At 51.6% G+C, this 18,637-nt stretch overlaps 2 protein-coding genes across 4 annotated transcripts in view; one reads left to right on the forward strand and one right to left on the reverse strand.

Moving 5' to 3' along the window:
• Positions 1-586: 586 nt before the first annotated feature.
• Positions 587-17,884, forward strand: CC2D1B (coiled-coil and C2 domain containing 1B). 2 transcript variants are annotated; one of them, XM_032429049.1, is made up of 25 exons: positions 587-692; positions 2,255-2,341; positions 3,400-3,544; positions 4,533-4,633; positions 5,010-5,168; positions 5,594-5,719; positions 5,894-6,053; positions 6,254-6,435; positions 6,610-6,685; positions 6,787-6,897; positions 6,979-7,109; positions 7,338-7,410; positions 7,617-7,747; positions 8,174-8,291; positions 8,376-8,548; positions 8,951-9,076; positions 9,579-9,637; positions 9,734-9,850; positions 10,227-10,300; positions 10,433-10,491; positions 10,723-10,774; positions 11,189-11,288; positions 11,453-11,543; positions 12,781-12,910; positions 13,172-17,884. In XM_032429049.1, the coding sequence occupies exons 2-24, from the start codon at positions 2,279-2,281 to the stop codon at positions 12,907-12,909; spliced, it is 2,556 nt and encodes an 851-aa protein (XP_032284940.1). In that variant the 5' UTR covers positions 587-692; positions 2,255-2,278; the 3' UTR covers position 12,910; positions 13,172-17,884. The 2 variants fall into 2 exon arrangements, with proteins under 2 accessions (XP_032284940.1, XP_032284931.1); XM_032429040.1 differs by having other exon boundaries at positions 2,258-2,341.
• An 86-nt stretch (positions 17,885-17,970) lies between these two features.
• ZFYVE9 (zinc finger FYVE-type containing 9) overlaps positions 17,971-18,637 on the reverse strand; it is a 179,794-nt gene continuing 179,127 nt past the window's right edge. For both annotated transcript variants that reach the window (XM_032429028.1, XM_032429019.1), the window contains one exon: positions 17,971-18,536. In XM_032429028.1, coding sequence (XP_032284919.1) covers positions 18,375-18,536 — 162 coding nt within the window. In that variant the 3' untranslated portion in view covers positions 17,971-18,374. The remainder of the gene's footprint in view (positions 18,537-18,637) is intronic.

The raw sequence follows: 18,637 nt of genomic DNA on the forward strand, positions 1-18,637 counted from the left end.
CCTCCACGCGCCATTTCATCGTTCTAATCTCTTCGTGTTAAACTGTCTGAAGTGACTTCATGAAGAGGTGCCATGAACAGTGCCTGTCTTAGGTATTCAACCCGCCTTCTGACTAGAAAAGATACATTCAGTTGCTGAATGAATAAGAAAGAAATGGTGAGCCCCACTCTCATTTCTCTAGACTCAATTACAAAGAAAATCTCGATGAAGGGGGAAAGCAGGTAAGCCCTTCCTCTGGGGCGGAGCCTACTCCAGGCCCGCCCCCACGCCGAGGGGGCGGGGCGAGTGTGAGCCCAGGAGTATCGTACTGGGATTACGGGAGGAAGCTTGGCGGGTTAGTTGTAAATGCAGGGGCAGGGGACGCACCTACTGCATTTGCGCCAGCAGCGGCACACCCCAAAACCGCCCAACTACCCTCTCAGCGAGCGTCGCGCTACCTGCCCAAAGGCGCCTGCGCGCTGAAAACCTCACCCTTCGAGTCACCTGTTGGGACGCCACGCCCACCTCGCTTTGCGCATGCGTAGTGTGCGTCTTACAGGCCGTAGAGTCACGTGTTGGGGCGCGAGCAGTCTCCCGCAGGGTCGCTTCCTGTCACGGCCGCAGCCGCCGCCGCCGCTGCCGCCCGGGGCCGCGGGAGCGCTGGGCGGTGCCGGGCGCGATCAGGCCCAGGCTGGTTTCGGATCCGGCGTGAGGTATGCAGCGTACCCACCCCCCGGCGAGGGGAAATACAGGGCTGCGGGGGAGATGGAGGCGCTGGGGCAGGGCAGGGCTGCGCGTCCTGCCGCGCGGGAGTGGGGTCCCTCGGCTTCGCCTCCCCTGCGCCCTCCCGCTGTCCTCTTCTCTCCCGAGTCCGGGCCCAGCACCGACGCTCCCAGCCCGATGCCCCGGAGCCGCAGACTCGGCCTGTCTGACTGACCTCGTCTCTTCCCGGTGTCCGCTCATTCCGAGCCCCCGGCTCAGGTGACGGCCGGCCATTCACCTAAGTCAGCGAACTCTGCCGGCTGGAGTCACCCTGAGCGCCCCCTCCCGTGCGCCCACAGCCAGTTAACCTCGGAGCCCTGTTGATTTTACCCCTCTCAGTGGGGAATCCATCCGTTTCTCTCCATCCCCGACGCCACCCCCGCGCTCCCCTCCGCTCACCACTTCGCGGGGACCGTTGCGAGATGCTCGGTACCGAGAAGGCTTCGAGCCCCCACTCTCCTACCCCTTGCCCTCTGCAGCCGAAGGGAGGTTTCTGAATCTCCGACCTGGTCCCGTCACGTCCTGTGCCCTCAGGACCGTGCCCGGAGTCCTTTAGGCTTAAAGGATTTTCCGTTTTGCCACCTGTACAGATTTTCAGCTTCTCTTGTACTATTTCTTGCCTCACACTTTATGCCCCAGTAATCCCAGGTCTTTGGCTTGTGCAGATCAAACTGTTTCTCACCTCGGAACCATTATCAGGTGTTCCCTCTAGAATTCCGTACCCCTTCCTTACCCCCAACTTTTTCATGACTCAGCACAAGCATCACTTTCTCCGCGAAGCCTTTTCTCTCTGTGCTGGATAAGTGGCCGCTCCTGGGGATCCAGGGCCCCTGGAACAGCCCTGTGTGGTTTTTGTCCATTGCCGAGGCTGCCTCCACCGTGTATGCTCTTTGAGGGCTGAGACCATGTCACATTCATTCCTGCTCTTGCAGTGCCCGGCACAGGTTCTTTCACGTAGTAGGTCCTGTGAAAGGTTGTGAGATCTTTGAATCAGAATGCTGACTCAGATTTCTCTGGAGCAGAACAGGCCAGTAGAACTTCGTGTGGGGATGAAAATGTTCAGCTGGCCAGTGGTAGCCACTAGTTGAGGAACTGGATTTTAGATTTCAGTTTAAAGTTAAATCGTCACATATGGGTACCATGTTTGACAACACAGGTTTAGAGCCTGTCTGAATCCTATCCAGTCTTGCACCCACCTGGTCCCTGAATCCACCTTCCTATGCCCCTCCCCCCTCACTCAGCCTCTTGGGTTTAATCCAAATTGGTCAGTCAGTTTAGTAAGTTCTTACTGTGTGTCCACACTCTGCACTTAAACCCATTAACAGGTGGGCCCCATCCCTTCCATCGCCCATGTTGCTTGCTATGATTCCAGAGACAGTATTTCATCCTTTGGTGTTAAAGGTTGTTTTTTTCCTCTGGTTTGGGAGTTTACTAACCACACCCTACCACAGGCAGCACTATTGGGGGTGGGGCTCTGTAGGCTGCTCCGGTCTGAGTCTCTTCCCCTCCCCAGCAGACAGGTATCTAGGCTGTCAAGATGCCAGGGCCAAGACCTCGGAAACCTCAGGCCGGTGGCCAGGGTGTGGCAGCTGCAAAGCAGGTATGGCTATAGCCCCCTTCACTCCTGGGCCAGTCTGAGGGGGTCTCTAGACGGCTTGGGCAAACGGGGTCCCTGTTTAGTTTCCCCATTAGTCCGGAGACTTTGAGCGGTTCCTCCTGGAGTTGGCAGAGCTGTTAGAGACCCTCGGACTAGTCCCTGCTACCCACATGTGCGAGATGAGGCCTGAACTCTGTTGTGTTCCAACCCAGGCATCCTCCTGCCATGGCCATCTCCATATGAGTGGTCTGGAGGGTTCAGGAGCCACCAAATTTAGGGTGTTCTGATGGGGTGTCGTCACTGTCATGGGTTTCTCTTTTAGGGCCATGATTTTGCTTGCCAGCCAAGGATGCCCGGGCTTGAGAACTGTGGCCACTGGAAGAGTTTTACCGCTTAGGAACACAGGGCTGTGGCCCGGGTGGGAGACTGAGAAGTCTGTCCTCTAATCTGTTCCCTTTACTTCTTCTGGGCCCAAGTTCTGAAACTTCGTAGTCCATTTTTATTGTCTTAAAAGAGGTGGGTAAGGGAGGTTGTGGGATAAAGAGCATAGACTGAAATCACAAGACCTTTATTTTAAATTCTAGCTCTGGCACTTACAAGCCTGTTTCAGTTTCATCTGAGCACGGAGATAGAAATAGGGCTACCTTTTCCTAGAGTAGTCAAATTCGTAGAGACAGAAAGTAGAATGTTGGTTGACTGGGGGGGAGGGGGGGTTGTTGACTAAGATGAAAAGAGCTCTGCGGGTGGATGGTGGTGGTGGTAGCACAACAGGGTGAATGTACTTAATGCCACTGAACTGTACACTTAAAAATGGTTAAGTCGAGGGGCGCCTGGCTGGCTCATTCGGTAGAGCATGAGTAATAACGGTAATGCAATGTGAAGAAACTGGGTTCTTCACAGTCACTAGGGAGATAATTGTCCCAAAGGCTAATGTTGCAAGCCTCAGTTTCCCTGTCTGCACACTGGGCCTCACACATAATGAAGGAGCCACTGACCGCCTAAGGTTGGCTCTGGGACTGGTCCTCATTGTGTGGTTCCTAAGAACCCTTCTCTGCTCTCAGCTGGGGCTCTTTGTGGAGTTCAGCCCTGAGGACATGCTGCTGGGGATGGAGGAGACTGAAGATGACGGAGACCTGGAGGCTGAACTGCTGGCCCTCACTGGGGAAGCAGGGGCTGCAGGCAGGAAGCCAACACCCAAGGGGCAGGGTGAGTTTGTGGCACTAGGCTGACTCATTGCTGGGACCAGAAGGGTTCAGGCAGGTGGTAGAGAGGGTTCTTTCCTCACGGCTGGGAGGAGCCAGTTAGATCACCTGGTCCTTCGGATATCCATCCTTCTGCAGCCCTCCCACCAAGAGGCTGTCTTGCCTTGCACATACACCTGTGTGATGGGAAGCTCGCTCCTTCTCTGACTGTCCCTCTCCCCATTATGGACAGTCAGCAGTCTGATTCTCAGACTGACTCACCTCTATCTTAGCTGTAGCCAGGGCCCAGTATAGTCGAGGAGCTCAGCACAGACTGCACTGAGCACATAGTAAGTGTACAGAAATTGTGTTGAATGAATAAGTGGAATCTCCCTCCCCAGCCTGGAAGAGGACAGAGACTTGAGCCTGGGAGGGTCTGAGGGTCTAAACCTTTCTTTTAGGGAGAACCACCGCCCATCCCATGTGCCCCTGAGATGAGGACAATGGGAGGACCTGGAAAGGGCATCTAGCACTGGTCTGGGAGACCCACGGCCCTTACTTCTCTCAGTCCAGTCCCTCTTTCGAGTTAGGTTGGGGCCTGGGTTTGAATCTGGGCTCTGCCACTTACTAGGATTGCAATGTGAGGAAAATTAACAGTTCACTCATATAAAAAGGGGATAATATTACCTATCTTGCAAAATGATTGGGAAGCTTCAGTGGACGTTAAAAATCTTTACATATGCCAAATGTGCAGTTGGGGGAATGGATGGACATGTTTGTGAACAACTATAACAATAAAAATGCCAAGAAGGGCAAATTCCCAGGAAGCTTTCCCAGCTGAGGGTCTTTTGAGCTGGGTCATAAAGGAAGAGCAGGAATTTTCCAGGTGGGACTTTGGCTGTGGAAGGGAAGAAGGATTCTATCTGGGTGTGTCTTGCTGGCACAGTGGATTGAAGGCCCTCCTCATGAACCTTTTCTGACTGCCCTGACCCTCTGTGACCCTCTTTCCTCAGCCCCCCTGCCTATGGCCCACATCGAGAAGTTGGCTGCAGACTGTATGCGGGATGTGGAGGAGGAGGAGGAGGAAGGGCTGGAGGAGGATGCAGACTTGCTGGTGCGTCTGCCACGCTGGTGTCTGAGGGCTCTGATCAAGCCTGTGCAGGAGGCCTGGGGTTTGTCTCTGTGTGTCTTCTGGGGTTGAGTGAGTGCCTGGCCCTTCTTGGGCCCATTTTCCTAACTACAGTGTGAGACTAGTCTCTTTTGATGGCTGGTCTGAGCTATGCATGCAGAGATTTTCAAATTTGGAGTCTTTACTGTTTTGAAGGCTCTTCTTGGTCAGATTAAAGGAGTGTTTTGGTTTAGAGGACACAGTGGTAGGCACAGTGACTGATGCTGGGTAATACTGCTGGCGGAGAGGGTCCTTTATTCTCATACGCTGTCATGGGTATGGCCCTGAGGTTCCCAAGCTCCTGAGACTTGTATCTCCCCAGACTGAGCTGCAGGAGGTCCTGGGTGCAGATGAGGAGGCTGGGCCCCTGGATGGTGATAAGACAGCTAACCCAGGTGGCTCTGAAGAGGAGAAGGGACAGGAAAACATTGAAGCTCCAGGGCAGACAGCTCTACTAACAGCTTCAGTCCCAGCAGCTCAGGTAGGTTCTGGAGGGATCCTGTGCGCCTCCCCTACGTGTCTGTGTGTGACATGCATGTAGCATGGCTTGCGTAGGAAGGCTGCAGTAACCCTTTCCAGGGTCCTCCCCCCGCAGCTGCCCCAAGCAGAGACAGAGCATGAGAAACTGCTTGGTGGCTGGCCAGCCTCAAAGGCCTCTCTGTTCTCCCAGACCACCCCCTACAGCCATTTCCTGGCCTCCACAGATTGTCTAGGCCTCTGTATTTTCCTCTGACATGGCCTCTGGCCTGTCCAGTGAGTCTTTGCCTCCCACCTTGAGGCTTTTAGGCTCTTCCTTCTCCTTGAACCCAAGAGCTCCATTTTCTGGGGCAGCTTCCTTGCAGGGAGGGAGCAGCAAGGGCCTAGCTGGCCCTGGAGTGGCCATGCCCTGAGCTGAAGTATCTGCAGGCTGGAGGGCCTCAGGGACTGCGGGCTCTGCTGGAGGGTCGGATCCACAACTACCGGGAGGCTGCAGCCAGTGCCAAGGAGGCAGGTGAAGCCGCCAAAGCCAGGCGCTGTGAGCGTGGCCTGAAGGTGGGTTGGGCCTAGCCAGGGAGCAGGGCTGGGAGGAGTGGGGCTGAGGGCCGTGGGTAGAGCAGCAAGAGGGGAGGCTTCCCCACTAGCCTTGTGAAGGTGAAGGATTCCTGGCCTGTCTTCAAGTAGGGTTCAGGCTGAGATGGGGGCTGGGCTTCTGGTTCTCTCCCTCAGACTCTGGAGGCTCAGCTGGCTGCTGTGAGGAAAGGCAGGAAGATCAGTGAGGAGGAGATTCCACCTCCAGTGGCCTTGGGCAAGAGACAGCCGGCCCCCCAGGAAACAACTGACAGGAACCCTGAGGCAGATGCCCCGGCTCCCTTCGCCATGGAGTCAGGTATCTGGAGACATTCCACGTCCTGTTCTCGTCTGCAAAGTCCGAGCCCATGGCCTGCCTCCCCATCCTGCCACAGTGTCTGTTGCACCTGCCCTGACAGGTCCTCAGGCCAACCAGACCTGTAGGCACTGGGAACCCAAGGTGTGCACCATCTTCTTTGACCCTCTTGCCCCTTCTGCGGGCTTTTTGTTTCTTAATAGACAAGCCCTCCCAGCCAGAGACAAGCCTCTTGGGCAGTCCTGGCATTTCTGCCACACCCGATTCAGACCCAGACCCACAGGCCCTGTTGTCGGCTCGACAGAGAGAGTACAAATTGGCTGCCCTGAATGCCAAGCGGGCTGGAGACCTAGACCATGCCCGAGAGCTCATGAGGATCGGGAAGGTATGACATCTGACTCAGAGGCCCTGTGTCCAATCCCTTGTTTCACAGATAGGGGCAGTGACCTGCTCAAGGTCACACATGTAGACTGAGCTTGAGTGAGACTGGTCTGAGGGGGGAGTTTTTTCAGCGCAGGGGTTCTCTGGCTTATGCCCACACCTGCTTTTCCTACTGTAGAGGTTTGGTGCAGTCCTGGAGGCCCTGGAGAAGGGGCAGCCTGTGGACCTGAGTGCCATGCCCCCGGCACTGGAGGGTCAGTATGGGGACGGTGGGGTGGGGCCTGCTCAGGCTGGGATTGGGGAGTTTCAGGGCTGGGACTGGCCAAGCACCTCCACCTCTTCTCTGGGTCCCCAGATCTGAAGCCCCTTCCAAAGGCTTCCGAGGCTCTCACAGCACCCTCAGTTGTACCCCCAGCAGTGGAACGAGTGCAGCCAGTGATGGCCTCCGACACTCCGGCAGCCCCAGGTAGGATGGGATAGTGGGACCGTGGCGTGGGGACCTGGGGAGAGGCAGCAGAACTGATGCCATCTCTTTTCTTCTTTCAAGTGGTCCCTGCTGAGCCACAGACGGTGCTGGATGCCCTGCAGCAGAGACTGAACAAGTACCGTGAGGCAGGCATCCAGGCCCGGGGCAGTGGGGACGAGCGCAAGGCGCGGATGCATGAGCGCATTGCCAAGGTGGGCCCGCAGCTACCACCCCTGCCCCGTGTCAGCCTGTCTCCCTGGCCGGCTGCTCTGTTGCTGCAGCGAGCCTTGGTCTTTGAGTCTCCCTCTCTCTGTCTCTGTTTCTGGAGTTCCTGCTGCCTCTGGGGCTCTTTTTCCCTTTGGGGCTGCTTTCAGTCTTCCTCCCCCCGTGTGGAGCCTGCAGACCGCTGCCCACCGGTAAGTCCCTTCCATCCCTTGCAGCAATACCAAGATGCCATTCGAGCACACCGGGCAGGACGGAGAGTTGACTTTGCTGAGTTGCCTGTTCCTCCAGGTGAGTGGGGCTTGGCCTAGGGGCTTTATGAGGAGGTCTCTGAGCAAGAAAGGAGGAGGGGGAAATGTTTTCTCACGTATCTGCCTCTACTCTATGGGAGCCATCCATCCTAGCCATGGCCAGGAAGACCCAGCTAAGGCCCACAGCAGCCTAGTGCTTCCCCAAGGCTGTCCTGCCCCTCTGCCAGCTGTGTCTGTCTTCCACAGGATTCCCCCCCATTCCCGGCCTGGAGCCCACTACGGGCACTGAGGAGGATGCAGTGGCAGCTACTCTAGCAGCTGCCCAGAAACTGGCTTCCGTGGAGGAGACAGCCCCGGCAGAGGAAAATGAGGATGAGGTTTGGCTGCGGGCCTGAGACTCCAGGGGTTGGTGGGGGGAAAATAGCAGATAAGGGATAAACCCAGACCCTGTTTTTGGCCATACTAACAAGCCCGGCGAGGTAGGTGTATGCTTTCTTCTGTTTTACTGAGAAAAAACTTGGCCGAGTGCACCCAACTAGGAGTTAGCAGAGCTAGATTCAAACCAGCGTCTTTCTAACTCCAGGGCCCAGGTTCAGTTCCCATTACCCTGCTGTTTCCTACTGGGAAGGTTTTGAGGCTGCTTCCAGCTCTGCGATTCTCTAGGGCCCACGAGGGGAAACCATTCATTTGGTTAGTTAGTTAGTGTAAGTTAGTGCAGCATTAGGAAGAGAGCCCAGGTCTGGGAGCTGCCCCAGCCCAAGTGGGGAACAGATCCCCTGTGACAGCTTCCTGGGCGCTTGCAGGATGAGCCTCCAGCCCAGGCCCCAGTGGCCAAGAAGCCAGCAAAACCTGTGGTCCCTTCGTTCCGGGCCCTGCCTGAATCCAAGGCCTCGAGCTCTAAGGAGTCGCTGAGCCCCTCTGGTGAGCTGGGGAGAAGAGAGATGGAGGAGTGAAGGATCCAGTGAGGGGCAGGCCTGGCTCTAACCATTGTCCCTCGTCCTTCAGCACGGGAGCAGCTGGTATTGCTAGAGGCACGGAAACTGCAGTACCAGCGGGCAGCCCTGCAGGCCAAGCGTGGCCGGGACCTGGAGCAGGCCAAAGCCCATCTGCGGGTGGCCAAATGCCTTGAGGCTCAGATCACCCAGGTGCGAGCTGGCCGACCTGTGGATCTCTCCAAGGTGAGTCTCACCTCGTTGAGCAGCAGGACTTCTCAGGCAGAGGCGGCATTGGCAGCTGGGCAGGGCTGGGGACAAAGCAGCTGCTTGGAGGGGATGGGATGCAGCTAGGGTAGGGTGACACCTGGGAAAGAGCTTGTTCCTTACGCCACTCTACCCCATGGCCCCAAGAGAGGCCAGGGAAGGCCAGGTGGGCTGCTTGTGGTCAGAGATGACAAGGCAGGGCAAGGCTAGTGGAAAGCAGAGCATTGCGGCAGCCTGGGATAGAACGGGAGGCAGTGAGCTCCCATCACTGGAGGTTAGCAGACACTGGAGAAACATTTAGTTTGGATTCTGCGTTTGTTAGGCTCAGTAGAGGAATAATCTGACTCTTGGGGCCCCTGAGGGGCCTTGTGACCTGGGCAGGTGCCTTCACCCTTGACGGATGAGGAGGGTGACTTCATCCTCATTCACCATGAGGACCTGCGACTCTCCCAGAAGGCTGAGGAGGTGTATGCCCAGCTACAAAAAATGCTTCTGGAGCAACATGAGGTCAGTGGACTGCTTCTCTGTCTTCCCCTTTCTGTGCCCACAGGCCCTTCAGGGAAAGGTGTGGGGCTCAGGTCAAAGAGGCCTGGATTCAAATTCCAGCTCTTCTACTTAGCTGTTGTGACCGTGGGGAAAGTACTTTGAAGATGGGAGGAAGAAAGAAGTGCAAAGGGAGATGGATGTGTGTGTATATTTCTGTATGTGTATATCTGTCCGAACTGCTGTCTTTAAGTCTGCTTCTGATGGTGTTTCTGTTAGCAAACTCCTGTTCTTCCCTCATAACCTAAGTGAATTTTGGGGAATGGCTATCTTCAGGAAAGAAAACAGCAAAAACTTAGGCAGAAAAGTGTGATGGAGCTTGGGAACAGTGGCCTTGGAGTATGTGTTGGGGGTAGGAGGCGTGAGGCTACAGAAGAAGGTTGGAGCTTTCAGAAGTCAGGCCTCAAATGCCAACCTCGACAGTCCTACTGTGGGCTCTGGAGTCACTCTGGGTCCTTATTTTCAGAAGTGTCTGCTGTTCTCCAAGCAGTTCATGCACCAGGGCAATGTGGCTGAGACTACCAGGTAAATGCCAGACCTGCGGCTGGGGCTTACTGGGTGGGGAGGAGAAAATAAGAAAATGAGCCCTGCCATGCTGATGTGCCCACCCATCCCTGTCAGGTTTGAGAATCTCGCTCAGGACCGCAAGAAGCAGCTTGAGATCCTGCAGCTGGCCCAGGCCCAGGGCCTTGACCCTCCCAGCCATCACTTTGAGTTGAAGACATTCCAGACTGTGAGGTGCCAAAGCCTAAGGGAAACAGTGGCTCCGTGCAGGGATAGGACAAGACACTGGCGACTTAGGCCCTTTTAGTGAGGCTTCCCGGGCTTGGCCCTGCCATAGGCATTGGGGTTGGGGAGGAGTGGGCTGTGGTTGCCTGCCTGGGAGCAGCTCAGAGCTCCGGTGGCTGTGGAAGGAACTCTGGACTGGGGGTCACGTAGGGCTGAGGTCTGTGTACCAGCTCTGCCGCTGCTCGCCCAGACAAGCTTTGCTTCCCGGGGCCTACTCTCCTGACCACCTCCCAGCGAGACAGGCAGGCAAGCAGGCACTGGAAGAGGGGAACTTTTCCCACTATTCTCCTTCACTTTGTTCTTTCTCCTTGCTTCTTGGCTATAGGATCTTCTCAGAACTCAACAGCACAGAAATGCATCTGATCATTGTCCGGGGAATGAATCTCCCGGCCCCTTCAGGTAGTCCTAGGGCCTCGTCTACTCCAGGCTCTTGCCCACACACTTCACCCCTGGCCAATAGAGAGGCACTGGCTCCAGGCACTGGGCTTCTGGCTCCTCCTTCTGACCCTGGATCCCCTTTCTCCTTCACAGGGGTGACTCCTGATGACTTGGATGCTTTTGTGCGGTTTGAGTTCCACTACCCTAACTCGGTGAGGTTCAGGTAGAGGTAGGATACCCTGAACCCTATCTTCCATTCCAGGATGTGCTCAATTTCTCTGCATTCCCTGGGAGGTCTGGCTACTGGGAGGGGTTTGAGGACCCTTGGGTGCCTTCCCTACAGGGGGCAGTCACATCCCTCAACACTGACTTAGCCTAGAGCTCTTCACCCTATAGAGCTCTTTTTTCAAGCTATTCTGACTTCTCCCATCTTACTGCTTTAGGACCAGGCTCAAAAAAGCAAAACAGCTGTGGTGAAGAACACAAACTCTCCAGGTGAGGACCGCTTTCTCCTCCCGCTCGCTCCGATATATGTATGTAGCACTTTTGTTTTCAGAGTGCTTTCAGGTCTGTTATCATAGTTGGTTAACTCAACTTGGGAGGTAAGGCAGTTGGGGAAACTGAGGCTCAGAGAGGTAGAGGGACTTGCCTCGGGCCCCATAGCAAGGAGGTGGTGGAAATGGGACTTGAATCCAAGTCCCTCCCTTTTTGGTAGAATCTGTGTCAAGAGCACAAAAATTGTCTGTGTGGACTTCCAAGGCCAGGACCTAGAACCTCTACCACCCTCTGGTGGCAGTCACTCTGAATTGCAGGCAGAGAGATAGGGGAGGCCAGCTGTGGGCCGGTTTCCACTTCCTCAGGAAATCCTTGGGAGCCCAAGCCACTTCTTGTCTTCTCCCATTCTTGCAGAATTTGATCAGCTCTTCAAACTAAACATCAACCGAAACCACCGGGGCTTCAGAAGGGTGATCCAAAGCAAAGGAATCAAGTTTGAAATCTTCCACAAAGGGTGAGGCCCTGGTCAGTTACACCGCCAAGATGGGCTGGGAGGAAGGAATAGCTTCTGTTTCTGCCCCTGCTGCTCCTCAGTTTTCCTGCAGTGGGCCCAGCTGGCTCAGTTCTACCTTCCCTGCTCTTCCTGGTCCAATCCTCTGCTGATTCTTGGTTCCCCAGATCCTTCTTCAGAAGTGACAAGCTGGTTGGCACAGCCCACCTGAAGCTGGAGCGGCTGGAGAATGAGTGTGAGATCAGAGAGATTGTGGAGGTAGGATGGGCAAACCATAAGACTTGGCAAGTAAGAGCCAACATTCATTGAACAGCAGTCCCTGTTGTAGGTTTGTGGTGCCCATTCATTATGAGACATCCATAAATGTGCTGTAGACTAGGTGCTACTCCCATTCTACAGATGAAAAGATTGACAGCGTCTGAGAAGATTCCATAGCATCACTGGACAGGAAGCAGTGATGCTCTTTCCACAACACTGAGTCACCTGAATTCCCACGGATGGTGGATTAAGAGGGCTTTTGAGGGGTCTGATCATTGCTGTCAACTTGGCATGGGCACATTCCCAGGTTTTGGGGGGGCAGAGTTGTGGTTGGGGCAGTGGTTTAGCAGCATGATGACGTAGAACAAGCTCCCGGCATGAAGCTGGTAAGTGGCTCCAGATTGGGGACCCCCCAGAATGCAGCTGATCTGTGCTTAGGAATTGGCTCCGGGCAGCTCCTTAAACTTCTGTGAACTCACTGAATTTCACAGGCAGGGGCTCTGAGAGCTTGTCTCTGACAGGTGAGGAAACAAAGGTCCAGCAAGAAGGGTGTTCCATAAGCGCATGTATCGTGCCCCTGGCAGGCCTCGGCTCAGATCCTTGCTGATGCCTTTGTAGGCTGGGGCTTTTCCCACTACACATGCCCGCCCCCACTCCCTGCCTGTCTTGGGGGGAGACGTTCTTACGCAGGGCCTGCTCTGTATTGGCCCCACTGCAGGCGGGTGGGCGGGCTTCTTGAGCCTGTAGCACTGCTTTGTGCTCCAGCTGCCTAGGCTCCTGCCTCGAAGGAGGGAAGCAGCGTAGTGGGTGCAAAGAAACTCTTGGCCTGGGTTCTAGTTCTAGCCTTGCCACATAGTGGCTGTGTAACCTTACCATTCACTTCTTTCTGGGCCATCTGTGAAGTATGGGCTTGGGCCTAGTGGTTTTCAGGCCGTAACTTGAAGCCAGAGCGTTTTTTCCAGGAGTTGCCATGGGGAAACTGGGCAGAGCTCTGGGTTTCTCATCTCCCCTTCAGAGCATTGATCCTTGTTCGGATTTACATGTTACTTTTTATAAGACTTAACCTAAAACCACCAAAAAGCAGGAGTGCAGGGTTGTCATGAAATGGAGACTCCTGTGTCGACACTGCAGGACACTTGAGCTCCTTCCTTTCTTGACCTATGATCCTAGGGAGCTGTCTGCTCCCAGCCCTTGCCCCCTCTCAGTTACCATTTCTCTCTTTCTGTGGTCTTCACAGGTCCTGGACGGAAGGAAGCCCACTGGGGGCAAGCTCGAGGTGAAGGTGAGGCTGCGGGAGCCTCTGAGCGGCCAGGATGTGCAGATGGTCACTGAGAACTGGCTGGTCCTGGAGCCAAGGGGCCTGTAAGGTGGGCAGCTGCCTGGGTCCTTGAACTTCTGCCCTCAGAGATTCTTCCAGTATTCCCTTCCTATCTGGGGAGAAAACTAGGATTTTTCTCGTCTGTATGGACAACCAAGGGGCAAAACTTGGGTAGGGCTCGGGCTGAGTTTTTCATGATCCTCAAGAGAACTGGAGATCTCAAGTCCGTCTGCAGGAAATCTTTTCTAAACTCTCTTTGCATATTCACTGCAGTTCAGACTTACTACATATGCTTTGTGCCCTCATGCAGGAGACAGTCGGTATTGGGAGAGGAAATAGGCCAGCGACTGTGTGTGGGAGCATATTTTTCCCAGCTTTGCTGGTTACAGAAGCCTTTGTACATAAGGAAGATGCTGCTACACAAGCACCAAAGATCCGCGAAGTATGTGCATTATGACCACACAGCCCTGGTCTTTCCTGTTGCTGGCCCCTCTCTGGGCCTCCACCAAAGCAGGCTGGATTCCAGGAGTCCCCTCCCCTTCAACTGCCTCCCTCTCCCGCTGGGCGAAGGCAAAGATAGCCTCCTTGCTCTGTGCCATGGAGTCTTCCAGCCCCTTAACCCTTGTGTAGCAACTGTGTGTAGCTTACCCCAGCCCCCAGTTGCAACATTTCTGGATGTGCCTTTAAAAGATCTAACTAAGGGATGGGAGAACTTGAGGGTGATCGGGACCCCCCCACCCCCGCGTAAGGTGGGGGCAGGGTTCCGTGACTCCACCTGGTCAGTGGCAGCCTATCCCACACAACTCAGCTTACCCCAGCTGTGCCTGTGCCTTGGTTCCTCACTGCTGCTGCACTAGCCTCCCTGCTTGTGGAAGCGCTTAGTGGAGGAGGGAAGCTACGTTCAGGAATGTGTGCTGGGAAGTAAGGGCAAGGTTGTATCGGGTGTGGTCCATGCACCTAAGACTAAACGACTGTTAACTGGAAGAAAAAAAAAGAATATATAAATATATAATTTTATGTAGCCGTTTTTATTTAAGAAACTAGATCTAATTTATTAGAGGGATTTTACACTCCATATGCAGAGTAACTACCAAAGTCCTGAATAAAAGCCCTGTTCCCTGTCACTTTAAAAGCCAGAGTGGCAGTAACATCTGTTAATGGACAGAAACCGCCACTACAGCTCCGCTTTTGCGAAAGGGCAAGGGGAAGCCTTATGTCTTCTGCTGATCACCTAGAGCGATCCCTAGTTCCTTCCCAAGAAATTCTCCTTTGGCTTTTTCTGAATGGATGGAGACCATGGAGGGATTTGTAGTTACAATAGATTGAGATTTAATATTCAAAACGGCAATATTCTACATTTCTTAGAAATAAACTTTAAACATCTTTTTTTTTCCTTTTTTGAAGCATTAGGTTCAACAAAGCATTCCTCAAGATTTTTTAAAGGCTATGAGTGAAGCAAATACATTCAGCTTACTGGTCACTATAGTACTGCATAAGCACAGCTCAGGGATTGAGCTTTCTGTCTTTCCAGGATAGGGCTGGACCATGCTTCCTGCCCTTAAGAGCAGAGCTGTTCATGGGTAACAGAACAGGAATGACAAATGACTTTTTTTCTAAAAGTTTTCTGGCCAGTCTTACCTATCAGTGAACTACCAAAATTTCCACAGATATGAGAGCTAACACTTAATCGCAGTCATATCTGTGTGTCAGACAAGCAGTAATCTAGAATGAAAAGGAGCGTTGTTAACTAGCCTTTATAAGGTGGCCTAGAGCAGAGAGGGGTGGGTCAGGAGGGTTCCTGCCCTAACCTAGTCTTCCCCTAAGGGTTTACACCCCACCCCATGCTTACTAAGAGGGTGGGATAGACAGCTGTGATTATCCTCAGAGGTTCCAGCCAGCCTTAGTTTTTAAACTCAGACCTCTGCTGGAAATGCCCTATTCCAATTTGATAGTTTCCTGTGTCTCAAAGATTTCCCTTCACAACCTGTTCAACTTCAGTCTGTTTACTACCCTTTGCTTTTGGAAAACAGAACCTCCAGGCTGAGAAAGGCAAGACAAAGCCGCCCACTGGACTTGGAAACAGATTCTTAAAAGGCCTTTGTTGCAGCCAAAGCATGCAGGGGTCACATCTAGTGGGAGGAGCCTGCCCAGCCTCCTTGTCCTAAGATCTGTCCTAATGCAGCAACCAGACATCAGAGATCTGTGACTCATGGGCAGTTGGGAACAGGTCACAACCCAAATACACATTTTAAATTCTCTCTTCCTAGTGCAAGACATACATACGTTCTTGAGAATTTGTGAACTGAATAAAATACAGGAGAATTTTATCATTTTTCTTTTTTTTAGAAATTTATGTTATTAAAAGGGCAAAATATTTTGTGACTTTAACATTTTCCTTTCTTATAGTACCATTGTGAAACCCGCATTGTTACTTCCAAATTCTGAGAATGTTTCCTAAATATTTGTGGGTAGCTCCTAAAAGATCTTGTCCCTTAAGAATGCTCTTGATGAAACTGTGGGGCTGAAACTGGTAGAGCCAGAGAGCTTGCACCTGGTCCAGCTCCCTCCCTAAGAGGGCCTCAGCTTCCCAGGCTCTAAAATGGGCATTATCATTCCTGCTCTACTCTTCAGCCCTTCTGGCCACATACTCCCTAAAAATCTCATTACATAATTAAAATAGAAATCACTACCACAAACATAGAAACAATGTTCAGCAGATTGCCTGATAACTGAAACACATCAGACGCATAAATTATTCCCCAGGGAATAGTTTTATGATAAAAGTTCATTTGGAAAGTTTGGGCGACCAGCATTCAAGAACCACAGTGGATGAGGGGAGACACCAGATGGGTACTTACAGGGCAAAGTCCCATATTTCTGTAGCCCTGGAGACCAGTAGGTGCTCAGAAAGTGTTGATAAAAATACATGGAGAACCTACATTGCCTAACATTTTGTAAGAATTCAATCCATATTTTTTAAAAAATTTAGTAAGTTACCAGAATGGCAATTATTTTCTTTGTAAGGATCTCTGTATCTCAATCTTTATGTTCTAGAAATATTTCACTTATTTAGAAATGCGCGGTTTCAGCCCTCCACTTTATATCGTTCTTACAGTATACAATATATAGAAACATAGAACAAGGGAAAAAAGTAAACTAGCTTTGGTTACTTTATGCTCAACTCCACAAGATGATTTTACTAAACAAAGGATATTTTATACAGTTGAGAATGGACTTGACTATGCAGGGCCAGAGCTTGTCCTTGGTAGAATTCAAAAGCTTGCACTGATCCAGAAGAAAGAGATACAATTGCAAAATGTACTGAGCATGAAGATAAACTCATATAGGAAAATAAGCTCTAAACTTCTAAGATCCAGGTAGGCCATACTGGATGTTACACCCCAAACACATGCCCCTATTAAGTGTTTCCTATTTCTGTCAGGTTTGGCGGGTGGTGGTTCCAGGGCTCAGTCTTTACAAGTTGGTGTGCTGTGGGCATCTACTTTTCTTTCCCTTAGAAGTTCTGAGTACCTCTGAGTCTATGGGAAAGGTCACAGTCACAGATCCCTGCAGCTACCATCAACAAAGACTGTAGAATGTGGATCCCCACCACCCCGGAAGAGGGATGAACTTAGCTAAACACATGCACAAGGCCAGGTCTCTGGGTCTCCATTTGGAAAACTGCTGTCTGTTGTAGTTCCACAGCCTGTGATTGCCAAGTGCTAAGCCCAACTCTAGCCGCTGGAGAGCAGACTCTCACTGTCCCAGAGGCCTGCATTAACTTCTAGGGGATTCTTGGAGCTATGCTTTTAGTGCAGATGGACTGACTTCCGCTTGGCCAGGGCTTCGAGAAGATGGCAGTGACAAGGGAGGTGCCCTACCTAGACTAGTATTTTTCCAGCTGAGTTGTGAAATCCATTTGGTCCGTGACTAAAGGAAATTTTTAACAAGAGAAAATGATCACATATATTACATCTATCAAAGGTAAACCAAATCTTGGTTTCTAATACCGCTCCCACTAAAAGAAACCATGGCTGATCCGAAAGCTGAGGCAGGGTAGTACAAGATGAGCTGGGAACGTGTTCTTAGGCCGGAAAAGGAAGTGTTCAAAAAGAAAATGGTAGGAACACATCACAAGGATGCAGAAGCTAGCTCGAAGGGGCTCTCTCTGGCCAAAGCTGAGACCATTTGAGCACCAAAATAATGAATTAGAGCTACTCAAAAAGTGATCCATGAGTCCACAATGAAAATTAAATGAATAAATAGGAAAGAAGGGTTTTTGCTTACAGATGACCAAGTATAACTGCTAAAGAATGCCAAGAATGCATAAACTGATTCTAATTATGAGAAAGCACAAAATGAGGCATTTTCTATTAAAAAATAGGGTGGGAAAACCTATACTCACCAAAAATATTGATGACATAAAGGTGAGTCAGGACAGCTACCCGTTGAGTCTGATCCTAGGCTGGAAGCTTTACTGGAGGGAAAATGCTCTGAAGGACATGACTGGACAGATGCTAGGTTCAAGAATCCTGTTAATATTAAATTGACTGAAGTTGCAGTTATGCAGGAGAACATTTTTAGGAATTAAACATTATTTACGAGTATAGAACTATGATATATGCAACTTACTCTCAAATGCCTTAATTTTTTTATGGAGAGAGAAAGCTAAAGCAAATGAGGCAAAATATTAATATGTGAACAATAGGTGAATCTAGGTAAAGCGTACATAGGTTTTTTTTGTATTTGCAATTTTCCTGGAAGTTTAAATTATTTCTCAATAAAAAGTCTTTTTAAATACCTCTAGTGTAGAACTAAAAATGCCTTGAGTGTATTCTGTCAGTTTTCACAGAAAGACCCAATTCAATACCTGCCATTCACTCGGGCAGATCCTGAGCAATCCTGAATTCAGCTCTGCTATCCAAGTGACCTCACTTACACTGAGTTGCCCTTCCTTGGATAGAAGAGATAATCCACTGGGTCTCTGATTCACTTCAGTGAATAAGCTGATAAAAAAAATCTAAGTGTGAATTCTACTTGAAGTCACTGTGATGTAAGTGGGACAAAATCAATGTGGAATTCTTCTTTATATCAAATCTGTACAAAGAGTGCAAGACCAATGCTTTTTTTATTTTCCCTCTGCCCTCCCAACCCCATCCTTGGTGATGGTTGTACCCAATTGAGCATTTCTGAGCACAAGACCATAAGTAAATCTTAGAGGAGCAGGAATTTTGTCTAAACAGTAACGGAAGGGGATTAGCGGCAAGGCTAGCATAATTTGTGCAGTAACAGAAGCTGCCCAGATCTTCCTGGTGGACAATGCATAGAAGACTCAGAATTATGGAACATCTGTCCCCTGACCACCCTTTCCCACCCCTGCCCCCACTCCCACCCCACCCCCCCATTTAATAGTGTTAACAAAAGCTTAATCTTCCAGTTCTAAAGTGCAAATGATTTGGGTATGACTGCTGTTGCAACAGGTCTGAACAGAAAAACAATGAAGTCCTCTCTGTCTATGCGATGTTTTCCAGAATATAAAAGATGAGTTCCATGACGATGGGGCCCTCACTGAGCTGGCAGGCCCCTCCATGGATCACCGGCACCAAAGCGCTGTCCAGATCGTTCATGTACTGTGAGGGAAGGGGCTGGCCATTGCTCCCTGCTTGATAGCCAACCTACGGCACAGAGAGAGGGGGATGACAGGTTACTGGACGGAGAAGGCTGAGGGCCAAGGAGGCTGAGCTAGAAAGGAGATGTCCTTAGCCACGGGTTACAC

This window comes from Phoca vitulina, unplaced genomic scaffold (assembly GCF_004348235.1).
Source record: "Phoca vitulina isolate PV1807 unplaced genomic scaffold, GSC_HSeal_1.0 scaffold2, whole genome shotgun sequence".
Taxonomy (NCBI): domain Eukaryota; kingdom Metazoa; phylum Chordata; class Mammalia; order Carnivora; family Phocidae; genus Phoca; species Phoca vitulina.